At 43.8% G+C, this 15000-nt stretch overlaps 2 protein-coding genes across 4 annotated transcripts in view; one reads left to right on the forward strand and one right to left on the reverse strand.

Moving 5' to 3' along the window:
• chfr (checkpoint with forkhead and ring finger domains, E3 ubiquitin protein ligase) overlaps positions 1–2782 on the forward strand; it is a 10974-nt gene extending 8192 nt beyond the window's left edge. The window contains exons 11-18 of the mRNA XM_053481491.1: positions 15–151; positions 452–568; positions 767–850; positions 1097–1167; positions 1519–1606; positions 1905–2012; positions 2125–2191; positions 2447–2782. Coding sequence (XP_053337466.1) covers positions 15–151; positions 452–568; positions 767–850; positions 1097–1167; positions 1519–1606; positions 1905–2012; positions 2125–2191; positions 2447–2489 — 715 coding nt within the window. The 3' untranslated portion in view covers positions 2490–2782. The remainder of the gene's footprint in view (positions 1–14; positions 152–451; positions 569–766; positions 851–1096; positions 1168–1518; positions 1607–1904; positions 2013–2124; positions 2192–2446) is intronic.
• A 6117-nt stretch (positions 2783–8899) lies between these two features.
• Positions 8900–15000, reverse strand: part of si:dkey-112e17.1 (uncharacterized) — a 13305-nt gene continuing 7204 nt past the window's right edge. For 2 of the 3 annotated variants that reach the window (XM_053480546.1, XM_053480548.1), the window contains exons 3-7: positions 14927–14978; positions 14476–14584; positions 11337–11470; positions 10347–10571; positions 8900–10215 (exon numbers count right to left, since the gene is read on the reverse strand). In XM_053480546.1, coding sequence (XP_053336521.1) covers positions 9841–10215; positions 10347–10571; positions 11337–11470; positions 14476–14584; positions 14927–14978 — 895 coding nt within the window. In that variant the 3' untranslated portion in view covers positions 8900–9840. The remainder of the gene's footprint in view (positions 10216–10346; positions 10572–11336; positions 11471–14475; positions 14585–14926; positions 14979–15000) is intronic. The other variant, XM_053480547.1, reaches the window with a different exon arrangement.

Here is a 15000-nt window from a genome sequence, read left to right on the forward strand (position 1 = left end):
GTGTGTTTGTGCAGTCAGCCCTACATGACGTGCAGGCAGTGTCCAGGCTATAAAAAAGACTTTAGCCCCGCCCCCTGGATCTGTGGCACCGCCAGTGAGGTGGCGCAGACGCCTGAAGACGGACCGTCTACGTCTTCGGATACCAGCACAGGTAGTGAGACGGGAGGGAAGGGGGCGTCTGTAAATGTACGAATGATGACACAGAGATTGTAGGAGGAGGGGCTTTGGAAGTCATGTGACAGGTGATGTCAAGTCAGCAGAGGCGGAGCTTAGGTTTTAATCAGGCACTTAACCTTAACCTTACACTTGATGACGTTACTGTGTGGTGTTGGTATATTTAAGTATGTGACTGGCAGATGAGTACTTAAGCTCCGCCCACTTTAACCTGCACTCCTGGAGTCATTTCATCATACTTCCTGTTTCACTCCTATTTTTCCCCCGTCACTCTCAGACGCTCAGGAGTTCACCTGTCCCCCTCACGGCAGTCACCTGATCTGTACCTGCTGTTTACAGCCAATGCCTGATCGCAGGGCGGAGCATGTTGGCACAGACCCCTCCCCTCAGCACTGTGAGTGGCTTTTCAACCTCTCAATCTCAAACACACACACGTGCGCACACACCCACACACCTTCAGCACCTGTGTGAAGCATGTAGAGTTATATATACAGCACCTGATTGGTTAAGTGCTGTCTGTACTGCGACCTGATTGGCTGCATTAGTTTCCTGTTAATGCCTGATTCTGAATTCACTTCCTGTTCCTCCTCAGGTCTGGTGTGTCAGCGCCCGTTCTGTCACCTGTACTGGGGCTGCCAGCGAGTCGGGTGCCAGGGCTGCCTGGCGCGGTTTACAGGTAAGGCTCTGATTGGTCAGTGTGATGTTCATTATGCTAATAATGATGTGTGTGTGTGTGTGTGTGTGTGTGTGTGTGTGTGTGTGTGTGTGTGTATGTATATATATATAAATGCTTTTATTATAATTAATTTATTTATAAAGCATTACTGCTTAACAGAACATATGTACATAACTATTTGTTACTCACTGTTTTTTATTAGTAGTAGTAGTGTTTAGTATTTTTATACTCCGTCTTGTGTTACAGATCTGAATCTGAGTGAGAAGTGTCTAGACGGCGTCCTCAACAACAATCACTACGAGTCTGAAATCCTGCAGGTAAAATCCTTAAACAAGTCCACTCACCAGTTATTTTATTCCATAAATGTTGTGAACTTTAAATATTAGACTTTATGTAACATTCGACTATACAGAGAACCCATTTTTATAAAACTGTGTAAAATAACGAGTATTAGGTTCAATCCGTGTGTTTTGCGATGTCCAACATTTACATTAATACATTTAAGTCAGATTACTTAAAATATTTTAAGAGTTTAAATACAACCTTATGTTTACACACAGGCTTGTGCATGCTCTAACCCATGTACAGTAGGACAGTTAGCTCTAGTCTCTCTCTGAAATGTATTTTATAATTAATATAAAAAACCTGTGTTTATTGTATATTGACAGAATTATTTGAGCTCCAGAGGAAAGACATGGAAGGACATGCTGCAAGAGGCGCTACAGAGCACACAGGAAGGTCTTTACCACCTGACAGGTAAAACACACAAACACACACACACACTCTCTATAACTCAACAGTCAGCAGCTGTGTGTCGGTGTGTAAGCCGGGTGTGTAACGTCTTCAGAGTTCTACATAAATATATATTCTCTCCAGCAACACTAATCATATGAGCGCTAATCTACACTACACCACTAGGGGGTGCTGGAGAGCGCTGTAGTAGGACAGAGATGTCTGTGCTGTTTTACTTCCTAACTTGTAGATCATCTCTGGATGTGTAAGTGTTTTTTGATTGAAAATATTACTGCTTCGTGTGTGTGTGTGTGTGTGACAGATTACCGTATTAATGGAAACTCCTTCCTGTGTTACTGCTGTGGACTTCGCTTCTTTAAAGAACTCGCGTACGCCTACAGAGCTAATATTCCTGCTGCTGAGCTACCAGGTACACACACACACACACACACACACACTTTTTGTTAAACACTGACATTAGTTAATTGCTTTTTTCATTTATTCTCTCACTTTTTTCTTCACTGTCTGTCTGTCTGCTACAGTAACAGAGAGACCGGATTGTTATTGGGGTCGTAACTGCAGAACACAAATCAAAGCTCACCACGCCATGTAAGAACCACACACACACACACACACATATTTGCTATTATATAATGTAGTTTATAAAAGTAGTATTTTAATACACATCTGTCATTTAAAACTCAAGAATGTTATTCTTTGTAATTCACAATCATTCCAGCAGGGGGAGTCAGACAGTCAGATAACCATTAAACCACTTTAAACTGAAATGATGTGCTAGATGTTATTGTAATAGTTGTATAATTATTTATTGTTCATTATTTAAAAAAATTCTCCCTTTTTTAGGAAATTTAACCACATCTGTGAGCAGACACGCTTTAAGAACTGAGGTCGTGTCCCAGACGGTGATGTCACAGCTCTGGAAATGTTTTTTTTTTGTTTTTTTTTCTACAATATGCAAATTCAATCAGTTTGGAACGTCGGATGTAATTAAGATGTTATCGTGCACTTTCTTACTGTGTATGTATGTGAGATCAGAAATCGGATTTAAACTCCGCTGGAACGAGCAATCAGAACCGTACCGTGACTATGTGAAGGCGGAGCCGCCGTTAATCGAACACTTAATTAAACATTGTGCCTAATGAGCATGTGCTGATTTAATACAGAATGACTTTAGTATCAGGTGTGATGATTATTAATATGGACTTGTTTGTTTCCTCGTTTGAGTTTTTTTTTTTTTTTTTCTTCTTTCACGATGACATCACTGCGTTAGATATCTCGCCTGATGTCTGATTATTGGGTTAGCAAAGTTATTCTCTGCACTTTTTTTAGTCTTTGCTATCACACACACACACACACACACTGCTGTACGATCTATCTGATCTGTCCTATGCATGAACAAACGTTTATCATCACCTCACTCAGCTGCTGCTTCTCTTCTTCCTGTTTCTTCCTCATTTCCTCTTTAATTATAACCTGCGCCTCGTTAAGGGCTGCTGGGAGTCAGGTATGAAATTAACTCGCATCTGTGTGTGTGTGTGTTTATTACAAAGCCATTTCTATTCAAGATTTTTGTGATGATGATGATGATGTAGAGCCCGAGTGTCCTGAACGTGCACTATTGTTATATTTAGACTTTAACAGGACGTCATAAATCAGCACATCGTAATAACCACTATAAAAAGAAGTACTATTAGTATTAGTAGTATTATTAGTATTAGTACAGATCCTGTGTTGTAGAATCCGAGTCTGAACCTTAATTTAAACTCTTAGATTGTTTTCCAGACACTCTCTATTTTTCTTTTTTTTATTAGTATTTTTATTAGTATTATTGTTGGTTTATTAGTGACGGTGGATGGCAGCAGGAAGTGTTGTTTTTTTAACAGAACTAAACCCACACTGAGGTATATTAACACTACAGGGTGTGTGTGTGTGTGTGTGTTTACTACCACGTCTGTACTGAAAGGAATGCACCGGCGGGTGTAACTCTAACTCTGTACGAAGGTGCGACTCGACATCGTGATGTGCTTCCACCAACGATGAACACAACTCTTGTCTTTAATGGCGCTTTTCACTTCTTTACACTTCTCCACATCTCTATAAACGTTCTGTTGTGCACCGCCCGCCACCGCAGGTTTTCAAATCGGGTTCAAGTTCAGCTAAAGTCTGTAATGGAGACGATGTCGAGTCTCATCTTTGTACAGAGGAAGAGTTTAACATGTGCAGGTTAAACCGCAATTAATGAAAAGGTTCTCCCACTGTTGCATCACTTTCAGTACAGCCCTCAGTACTCATGTGGTGTAGTGTATCATTCTGCACCGCCGCCTGTAGCACACAGTACACCTTACTACATCATGTAACACTGTTACTGTGCTACAACGTCACCCTGCACTGTTACACACAAACACAATAATATCAACACACTCTTCTACACTCCCCAATTCTGTACTGTTACTGTGCCACAATATAATCTCTATAATCATACAACACTCCTACTGTGTGTGTGTGTGTGTGTGTGTGTGCGCTGCTTTCCTCTGCGCCGTTCCACCACCCTGGAGTCTGCAGTTACATTATCGGGACAGGAAACAGGAAGCGGCGTCCCTGTACAAGGAGCGCAGGTTTTTTGTCTGTCTGCTCTGCATGCCTGTAGCCCTCCGTACTCAGAGTGTGTGTGTGTGTTGTTGGTGTTTATTTTTAATAACTTAATTTGCTTAATTAAAACGTTGAGTGTAATTTTGCTGATGATAAATGGAGAACCTTGTGTGATGTCAGTTATACACTGGTTCTCTTCCTTGGACTCGGATCGCGTCGTAACTTTCCTTCCGCTTTGCTCTAATGTTGCACTCGAGGAGCCGCTGATGGTTCAGTATTAAACACTCCGAGGCCTTACGCATTCAATCATAACAATGACACGCTGGATTAGTGGATTAGATTTAAGGCACTGTTTAGAAATTTTAAAGATTCTTAGTTAGCAGGTTAAATTAGACATTTCTAGTTTTAGCACTTTTATAACCTAATAACTTGGTGCATGATGTTTACTGACTCCAGCGTCTGGGTTTAATCACATTAAACATTTTATACACTTCAGTGATGGGAGGGGAAACGTCCTGCTGTTGTTCTACCTCATTCCAGCTGGAGCTGTGGGTGGGAACCTGGAGGAAACCTCTACTGTGTGTGTGTGTGTGTTCAGTAATCTTCTGTAAACTCACCCTACTGTATGTGAGTTAAAGGCTTCAGGGCGTGCACACGGCCTCTGTGTGTCAGCATTCACTCAGAGACTAACGTAAGAATAAATTTACTCAAGAAATAAAATGCATCAATAAAAAGTCTCAAATAAAACTTGGTGTCTGTGTTTTGTGTAAAAACAAAAAATTTTTTGACAATCTCACATCACACTGTACTCTTACTGTATCACCTTTATTTATTGTTCTTGTTTTAACATCTTAATACTAAATCAATTCGTACTTTTAACTGTTAGAGTCCAGCAGCCCCATCTCACATCAGATCTGAGATCTTCACCAACTTCACACACTGGGTTTCTGGGGTCAGGATGAGAACATAGATGCGAGTTTGGTCTGAACATCTCGCTCCAAAGCTGAGAACTGAGGGTCCAATTAATTACAAACACCAGTCAGTAAAATAAACTGGCGTTAACTGGACACTGAGCCTCAGATCTCGGCTTTGGAGTGAGATGTTCAGACCAAACTTCTGCTCCTGTCTCAGTCCTGACGGCAGAAACCAACAATGTAACTATGAAGAGAAGAAAAAAATCTTCACTTAAATGATTATACTGTATTATTATTATTATTACTACACCACACTGTACTGGTCCTGAGTCAGTGATTGTAATGCATTCTTACTGTATTACATTCTGTCTGCGTGTGTGTGTGTGTGTTTAATGTTTTGACTGTACAGTGTGGGTTAAAGACCTTAGTGTTCACTGCCTCTGTGTTAACAGCTACAAAATACTAACAGACTGTAAAAAACATTAAAATTGTTTATTGCATTAATAAAACTACTCCAGTAGAGTCATAAAATAAAACTGTTTCTATGTTTTTTTCCCTGATTTTCTCCCTAATTTAGTAATTTAGTCGAGTCCAATTCCTCCCTGTCACTAGGGGGCTCCACATTAAGGCTACTACCACTCAGTCGATTCGTTTCCTTCGAACCATGTGACCCCAGCCAGCCACATCACCCGTGATTAATGTGGAAGCACTGAGTACCTCTCATCCCTCCCCCCTGAGAGAGCTCGGCCAATCAGCTCTCTCTAGACCTCCGGCTGCGAGAGGTTACAGCATCACCCGGGAATCGAACTCGCAACCTCCAGATGATAGGGCGAGCACTTATTGTATTTTACTGCAATTATCTTTTGTTTATTTTTACATTTTCTTTTTGCTGCTGATCTCTGAGAGATACCAAACACGTTGGATCACTACAATGACAATAAAGTCACTTTATCTGTAACACCGTAACACTGTAACACTATCACTCGCTGTAACACTCGGTGTAACACTGTATATCTGTAACTCACTATCGCTGTAAAAAAAAACAAGCTGTTTGCTCCTCTTTCCCATGTTGCTGCTACTGAACCAAACACTAAGATTTTATAGTTGTAACACTATTGTAACACCATTAACACTATTGTAACACCATCACTGTAACATTTTATCACTGCCTGGATTCTACACCGTCTCAGATCAGTGGACAGTGTGGAGGCTGAGAAGATCACCAAAGATACATCAGCTCTCTCTATTGCACATATTTACAACTAAGACTGTATACGAAAAGCCACCAGCACCATGGATGACCACACACACACACACACACACATTCCACACCCCTACTGCTCGACACTGCACGTCCCTTCGACCCCGTCACTGTTCTTGTGTTTGAAGCAGAACATCTCGAGCTGTTAGACACGCTGGTCCTCGTGCACTTTGTGTAGTCTTGAGTTTATGGCTTGAGTGAGTTGTGTGTAGCCATGTACAGTTCTGTGGTGGTGTGTGTAGCACCATGGTCCTAGAGGAACAGTGTTTCACTTCGCTCTGTGCTGTAACTACTGTATGTAAGCCAAATGACAAACACCACCTGACCTGCCTTTTGGATGAAGTGCACTGCTGTCTGTATCTTGAGTCCAGGAACCCACAGTCTTAATTTTGGAAAAGATCTGAGATGTCAGTTTTTCACCTTAAAATGTAAGGGGTTAGCCTGTGTGTGTGTGTGTGTGTGGTAAAGATCTCAGAGCATCACATTTTTACCCAAACACACACACACACAGGCTAACCCCTTACAATTTAAGGTGAAAAATGGATGTTCTCAGATCTTTTCAAAATTCAGATCATATATGTCTGGAGTGAGGATACAGACAGGAGTGCACTTACTTTTACCCCATCACACTCCAAAGCTGAGATCTGAGGCTTCCGTTTTTGACAAACACCAGTCAATAAAATATACTGTTTTAGTTTCCTGGACACTGAGCTTCAGATCTTTTGAGTGAGACAGGAACACCAAACTTACACACGTCTGTGTCTTGATCCCATTAAACCATGCTGAGAATTGGAGGAAGATCTGAAAACATCAGTTTTTACCTTAAAATGTAAGGACCTTTGCGTGTGTTTTGGGTAAAAAATGTGATGTTCTTAGACGTTAGTGAGGTCATGCTTTAGCGCAGGTTTGGTGTTCCTGTCTCACTCCAGAGCTGAGATCTTAGGTATCAATTTGAGTCACATCCATGTGAAGGAAAATACTAGAATTTGATGAAAACAGAGCTTCAGATTTCCGTTTTGGAATGTGATGGGGCAAAAGTAAGTGAGCTGCTGTGTGTATCTGGAGTCCAGAAACCAGTGTTCTAAATTTGGAGAAGATCTCAGAACATCAGTTTTTGACCTTATGATGTAAGGGTGTTTTTTTAAGGCCTCTGTGTGTTTTGGGTGAAAAAAATTATATTCAGAACTTCACCGAATTTATACTGAGAGTCAGTGAGGCCAAGTTTTAGACAGTAGCACAAGTTTGGTTCCTGTCTTACTTCAAAGCTGAGATCTGAAGTTTTGATCTCTGAGGAACACCAGTCAGTAAAATATACTGGAGTTTACTGGACACTGAGCCTCAGATCTCAGCTTTGGAGTGAGACAGGAACACCAAACTTCCACTACTATCTAAAGCGTGACCCCACTGACACACAGTGTGAATTTAGTGAAGATCTGAGAACATCACTTTTTTCACCCAAAAACACACCTTACATCATAGGGTGAAAAACCGACGTTCTCAGATCTTCTCCAAACTCTCTCCATGGCTCACTGGGATCAAGACACAGACGTGTGTGGAAGTTTGGTGTTCCTGTTCCACTCCAAAGCTGAGATCTGAGGCTCAGTGTCCAGTAAACTCCAGTATATTTTACTGACTGGTGTTTGTCAAAAACGGAAGCCTCAGATCTCAGCTTTGGAGTGTGATTGAGTAAAAGTAAGTGCACTCCTGTCTGTACCTTCACTCCAGACACATACAATTTGAATTTGGAAAAAATCTGAGAACGTCCGTTTTTCACCCTAAAATGTAAGGGGTTAGCCTGTGTGTGTGTGTGTGTGTTTAGGTAAAAATGTGATGCTCTGAGATCTTCACCAAATTCACACTCTGGGCTTCTGGGGTCAGGATGAAAACATAGATGCGAGTTTGGTCCGAACATCTCGCTTCAAAGCTGAGATCTGAGGCTCAGTGTCCAGTAGATTCCGGTATAATTTACTGACTGGAGCCTCAGATCTCCGCTTTGGAGTGAGATGTTCAGATATCAAACTTGTGCTAGTGTTAACTTCATGACTCCAGGAACCCACATTGTGAATTACATTTTAAAATGAAAAACTGACATCTCATGGCTCACTGGGATCAAGACACAGACGTGTGTGTAAGTTTGGTGTTCCTGTTCCACTCCAAAGCTGAGATCTGAGGCTCAGTTTCCAGTAAACTCCAGTATATTTTACTGACTGGTGTTTGTCAAAACTGGAAGCCTCAGATCAGTTTTTCTTCCCCGATGCCACGGCCATGTTCCAGGACTCCGAGTGTGTGTGTGTGTGTGTGTGTGTGCATGTAAATAAAAGGCCAAGGTGGTAGTGTGTGAGACCTTTGTTTTACCCTCCGTCATAAAACTAAAACATCAATCAGATCATACGTTATTATTTACCAAAATCACCACATAGTCCTACTGTACAGCTAAACATTAAAATAAAACATTTACACATCACTGTTGCTGCTAACATACATCCCATAATATTTTTATTTGTTAGTTATGGCATTTTTTTTTTTTTCAAAATATTTTTTGTCACAACAATATAATCTTTCTTCCCTTTAGAGTGCACCACCTGCAGGAGATCATCATCATCACATTAATGTTGCTGCATAAACATAACATTTACAAAGACATAATGCAGCTGTGCAGAGTGAAATATCGAGCCGCATTAATACTCCAGAGAACACGTTAATATATAGGAAATTACACACTCTAATGAGCAGGAGGGGCAGGTGAAGAAGGTGTCAGTCATGTGCATTGTAATAATAATAATAATAATAATATTAAAGACACACAATACATAATAAAGTTATCACTGGTACACACATGCAGATGTTTGTATGTTTTACAGAAAACCAACCATTTACATTTTTTTAATGACTATTAAAAATGTGCTTTATGTAAAGACGCACGACTATATTAACGTACACACACACACACACACACACACACAGAAAGAGAGAAAAGCAGTAACTGCCATATTACATCCACGTTCCTCACATGTCTCTGGCGCTCAGCCATACGATCCAGAATCAGAACATTTATTTGACTCAGTTACTCTGCACTCGGACACCTTCGGCTCGGAGTCGCTCCTCACCTCACCACAGTTTGTAAGTGCAGTATTCGCCTGTGTGTGTCTCAAACAGTTATGACATTTGAATAAATGTAATAAGGCGTATTTGGATATGTATTAATCAATGAGCTACACTGTGGAGCTTCAGCTGCGAGACTGCTGTGACGGTTAACCCTAGTCTAGTCGCCGAGTGGAAAACCGATCCAAATCATTTGAAATAAAAACCCACACTGCAGCCGGACGTTCCTTCAATCTCACCTGCCTCGTAATAGCGCTACTTATTATTAGTGTGCTAACACTACCCGGCTAACACGCTGCTCGGTACGCTAGGACGCGGTTTCATTCCTTCACACGTCCTTCCCTAAAAGTCACATGGCACGGTCACATGACTCAGCAGGGAAGCTGGATCTTACTGGACGTGCTCTTCAAAACAGCCAAATGGGCGGAGCTTAATGAGGAAAAGGACTCGCGATTTCTGATCTTCTTGCTTTTCCCTTGGTTTTGATGTTCTCCTGATACCAGCGGCTCTCTGTCTTCTTCTTCTGAAATAACGAACACGGGAGCAGTGGGGTCATCGTCGTCATCATCAGGAGGGAATTCGCAGATTTTACCTTCCACTCCTTGCACCAGGTCACAGAGGGCGCTACTGGGCTCCGGGATCTGCTGACACGTGCGCGATCGCTGCGATTCGTTGTAGCGGCGCTGACGCTGAGACGAGAGAACCCTCGAACCATCGCCGCCGTCCACCACGGAACCCGGAGAAACCTGAGGAACCAAGAATGTGGATTTTATTTGATCAATTCATTTATTTTTAAATTAATGATTACAGTAATTATTATACTTAAACACTGTCTATTTTAAATAGTAAAGGCAATAAAAATAGTTCATATACACACATCTAGTTTGGTGAAAGGGCTCATTAGATTCCAGCTGCACCACTTCCTGTTTAACTGAGGAAGAGGAAGCAGGAAGTCGTGAAAGGTTCGGACGCTCCATGCTCGAGGACGCGCCGATCCAACATGGCTGCCGTGACTCGGCCAATTGGAGGGCTCGCTGCGAGGCATCCAATCAGAAGGCTGCGGAGATCCGGTGTCGCTGCGATGCAGGAAACGTTCACGGTGCTACGGAAATAACGGTTTATGTTTATACGCTTGTTATGATAAGATTAATGTAAAGATAGTAAAGATATAAACATTTTTAAAAATCTTTTAAATTACCAGGGATTGGGAGAGAAGCTTCGATATCAAAAATGTAATTTCCTGATTTTCCAAATAACACAAATAATAAAAATAATAAGAAGCTCTCTCGCACCAGTGTTTATGACTGATGGTCAGCAAACAGTGACCTGTATTAGGATGTGTTTATTAACAGAGAAGCTTAACGTTGGATGAAGGCGTCTGCCAAAAGGTTTAACGAAAATGCATCTAGACTTTTCCTTCCTGCCGAGGGATCGGCCCTTGCTCTCGCTCCGGTCCAGATTCTTTCAGGATAAAACAGAACAGAACGGCGCTGTGTAGCCAAATCATTTAATCGCAGGTGAGTGTAGACGCACTTTAAAGTACAAACTTATTTGTAATGTTACAAAAATAACACTAAGTGTTCGGTGTGTGTGTGTGTGTGTGTGTGTGTGTGTGTGTGTGTGTGTGTGTGTGACTGAACAAGTTAAGGATGTGACACGGAGAGGGAAAATCCACTTCATAGTACAAAGAGGTTTAATGCACTAATCGGACTTTAATCCCAATAATCCACTACAACAGTACATGATAATCTGATTACGCATGTCGCAGAACATTTAGTTCCACACTCAATACAGCAAGAAAATATTTTACTGACACTCTATTGAATGAAGCGTGTGTGTGTGTGTGTGTGTGTGTGTGTATATATACCATGTGAGGAGAAAATGATGGGGTTTCTGTGTTGGAGATCACAAACACTTCATCTGGCCCCAGCTCCATCTCCAATAAGCCATTAGAACACTCCAGCTCCGTATTTTGGGAACGCCGGCATTCAGGCACGTCACCTGTGTGAGGTAAAGTCAGAGCTTTATCTGTGTGAGGTAAGGTGAGGGTGTTCCCTGTGTGTGAGGGAAAGTGAGGGTGTTACCAGTGTGTGAGGTGAGGTGGGGGTGTTCCAGTGTGTGAGGTAAAGTGAGGGTGTTCCCTGTGTGTGAGGTAAGGTGAGGGTGTTCCCTGTGTGTGAGGTAAAGTGAGGGTGTTCCCTGTGTGTGAGGTAAGGTGAGGGTGTTCCCTGTGTGTGAGGTAAAGTGAGGGTGTTCCCAGTGTGTGAGGTAAGGTGAGGGTGTTCCCTGTATGTGAGGTAAAGTGAGGGTGTTCCCAGTGTGTGAGGTGAGGTGGGGGTGTTCCCTGTGTGTGAGGTAAAGTGGGGGTGTTCCCAGTGTGTAAGGTAAGGGTGTTCCCTGTGTGTGAGGTAAAGTGAGGGTGTTCTCTGTGTGTGAGGTAAAGTGGGGGTGTTCCCAGTGTGTGAGGTAAGGTGAGGGTGTTCCCTGTGTGTGAGGTAAAGTGAGGGTGTTCTCTGTGTGTGAGGTAAAGTGAGGGTGTTCTCTGTGTGTGAGGTAAAGTGAGGGTGTTCCCTGTATGTGAGGTAAGGTGAGGGTGTTCCCTGTATGTGAGGTAAGGTGAGGGTGTTCCCAGTGTGTGAGGTAAGGTGAGGGTGTTCCCTGTGTGTGAGGTAAGGTGAGGGTGTTCCCTGTGTGTGAGGTGAGGTGGGGGTGTTCCCTGTGTGTGAGGTAAGGTGAGGGTGTTCCCTGTATGTGAGGTAAGGTGAGGGTGTTCCCTGTATGTGAGGTAAGGTGAGGGTGTTCCCAGTGTGTGAGGTAAGGTGAGGGTGTTCCCTGTGTGTGAGGTAAGGTGAGGGTGTTCCCTGTGTGTGAGGTGAGGTGGGGGTGTTCCCTGTGTGTGAGGTAAGGTGAGGGTGTTCCCTGTATGTGAGGTAAGGTGAGGGTGTTCCCTGTGTGTGAGGTAAGGTGAGGGTGTTCCCTGTGTGTGAGGTAAGGTGAGGGTGTTCCCTGTGTGTGAGGTAAGGTGAGGGTGTTCCCTGTGTGTTAGGTAAGGTGAGGGTGTTCCCAGTGTGTGAGGTAAGGTGAGGGTGTTCCCAGTGTGTAAGGTAAGGTGAGGGTGTTACCAGTGTGTAAGGTGAGGGTGTTCCCTGTGTGTGAGGTAAAGTGAGGGTGTTCCCAGTGTGTGAGGTAAGGTGAGGGTGTTCCCAGTGTGTGAGGTGAGGTGGGGGTGTTCCCAGTGTGTGAGGTAAGGTGAGGGTGTTCCCAGTGTGTAAGGTAAGGTGAGGGTGTTACCAGTGTGTAAGGTAAGGTGAGGGTGTTCCCAGTGTGTGAGGTAAGGTGAGTGTGTTCCCAGTGTGTGAGGTAAGATGAGGGTGTTACCAGTGTGTAAGGTGAGGGTGTTCCCAGTGTGTGAGGTAAAGTGAGGGTGTTACCAGTGTGTGAGGTAAGGTGAGGGTGTTACCAGTGTGTGAGGTAAGGTGAGTGTGTTCCCAGTGTGTGAGGTAAGGTGAGGGTGTTACCAGTGTGTAAGGTGAGGGTGTTCCCTGTGTGTGAGGTAAAGTGAGGGTGTTCTCTGTGTGTGAGGTAAAGTGAGGGTGTTCCCAGTGTGTGAGGTAAAGTGAGGGTGTTCCCTGTGTGTGAGGTAAGGTGAGGGTGTTCCCTGTGTGTGAGGTAAAGTGAGGGTGTTCCCTGTGTGTGAGGTAAGGTGAGGGTGTTCCCTGTGTGTGAGGTAAAGTGAGGGTGTTCCCAGTGTGTGAGGTAAGGTGAGGGTGTTCCCTGTATGTGAGGTGAAGTGAGGGTGTTCCCAGTGTGTGAGGTGAGGTGGGGGTGTTCCCTGTGTGTGAGGTAAAGTGGGGGTGTTCCCAGTGTGTAAGGTGAGGGTGTTCCCTGTGTGTGAGGTAAAGTGAGGGTGTTCTCTGTGTGTGAGGTAAAGTGGGGGTGTTCCCAGTGTGTGAGGTAAGGTGAGGGTGTTCCCTGTGTGTGAGGTAAAGTGAGGGTGTTCTCTGTGTGTGAGGTAAAGTGAGGGTGTTCCCTGTATGTGAGGTAAGGTGAGGGTGTTCCCTGTATGTGAGGTAAGGTGAGGGTGTTCCCTGTATGTGAGGTAAGGTGAGGGTGTTCCCAGTGTGTGAGGTAAGGTGAGGGTGTTCCCTGTGTGTGAGGTAAGGTGAGGGTGTTCCCTGTGTGTGAGGTAAGGTGAGGGTGTTCCCTGTGTGTGAGGTGGGGGTGTTCCCTGTGTGTGAGGTAAGGTGAGGGTGTTCCCTGTATGTGAGGTAAGGTGAGGGTGTTCCCTGTATGTGAGGTAAGGTGAGGGTGTTCCCAGTGTGTGAGGTAAGGTGAGGGTGTTCCCAGTGTGTGAGGTAAGGTGAGGGTGTTCCCAGTGTGTGAGGTAAGGTGAGGGTGTTCCCTGTGTGTGAGGTAAGGTGAGGGTGTTCCCAGTGTGTGAGGTAAGGTGAGGGTGTTCCCAGTGTGTGAGGTAAGGTGAGGGTGTTCCCTGTGTGTGAGGTAAAGTGAGGGTGTTCCCAGTGTGTGAGGTAAAGTGAGGGTGTTCCCAGTGTGTGAGGTAAAGTGAGGGTGTTCCCAGTGTGTGAGGTAAAGTGAGGGTGTTCCCAGTGTGTGAGGTAAAGTGAGGGTGTTCCCAGTGTGTGAGGTAAGGTGAGGGTGTTACCAGTGTTAAGGTAAGGTGAGGGTGTTCCCAGTGTGTGAGGTAAGGTGAGGGTGTTCCCAGTGTGTGAGGTAAGGTGAGGGTGTTCCCTGTGTGTGAGGTAAGGTGAGGGTGTTCCCAGTGTGTGAGGTGAGGTGGGGGTGTTACCAGTGTGTAAGGTGAGGGTGTTCCCTGTGTGTGAGGTAAAGTGAGGGTGTTCTCTGTGTGTGAGGTAAAGTGAGGGTGTTCCCAGTGTGTGAGGTAAGGTGAGGGTGTTCCCAGTGTGTGAGGTAAGGTGAGGGTGTTCCCTGTGTGTGAGGTAAGGAGGTGTTCCCACAGGGAGATTGTTGCCTGTGTGAGATCCTACCTTTGTGCGGTAAAGTTGTGTTGTTGTTTTTGTTGACTTCTGGTTCAGGGTGATCTGCACTAACCAGCTGAAGTTCACTGCCATCAGTGTGTACGTTTTGCCCTGGGACCTAACACAATATACACAAAACCACGCAAGTCTACACAATACAGAACTGTCTACAACCGGCTTTACACGTAACAAATTTATCCTTACAACTCACACAACCCGCATGCACACAATCTATACAAGTTTATAAACTCTGACATGAATCACAACAGTTCTACAAACGGCCTATAGCCCATTTTGTGCGACATCACACTTATGACATCATCAGCTTTGATTTAAACATGAAACAGGAAGGAAGTGAAGGCCTCAGAATGTTTCTGTACTAGTGAGAACTGAACCTGGCTCTAAAGAAACACTTTTCATTTTTTTATCTCGTTACTGGTTCATTTCTGGCTTTGCTTACCTTCGAGCTGATGGATGAGGTCACATTGGATTCTTTTGCACACAGTTTTGGCCTGAAAATAAAAAATATAAAAA

This window comes from Clarias gariepinus, chromosome 21, assembly GCF_024256425.1.
Source record: "Clarias gariepinus isolate MV-2021 ecotype Netherlands chromosome 21, CGAR_prim_01v2, whole genome shotgun sequence".
In the NCBI taxonomy this organism is placed as follows: Eukaryota; Metazoa; Chordata; class Actinopteri; order Siluriformes; family Clariidae; genus Clarias; species Clarias gariepinus.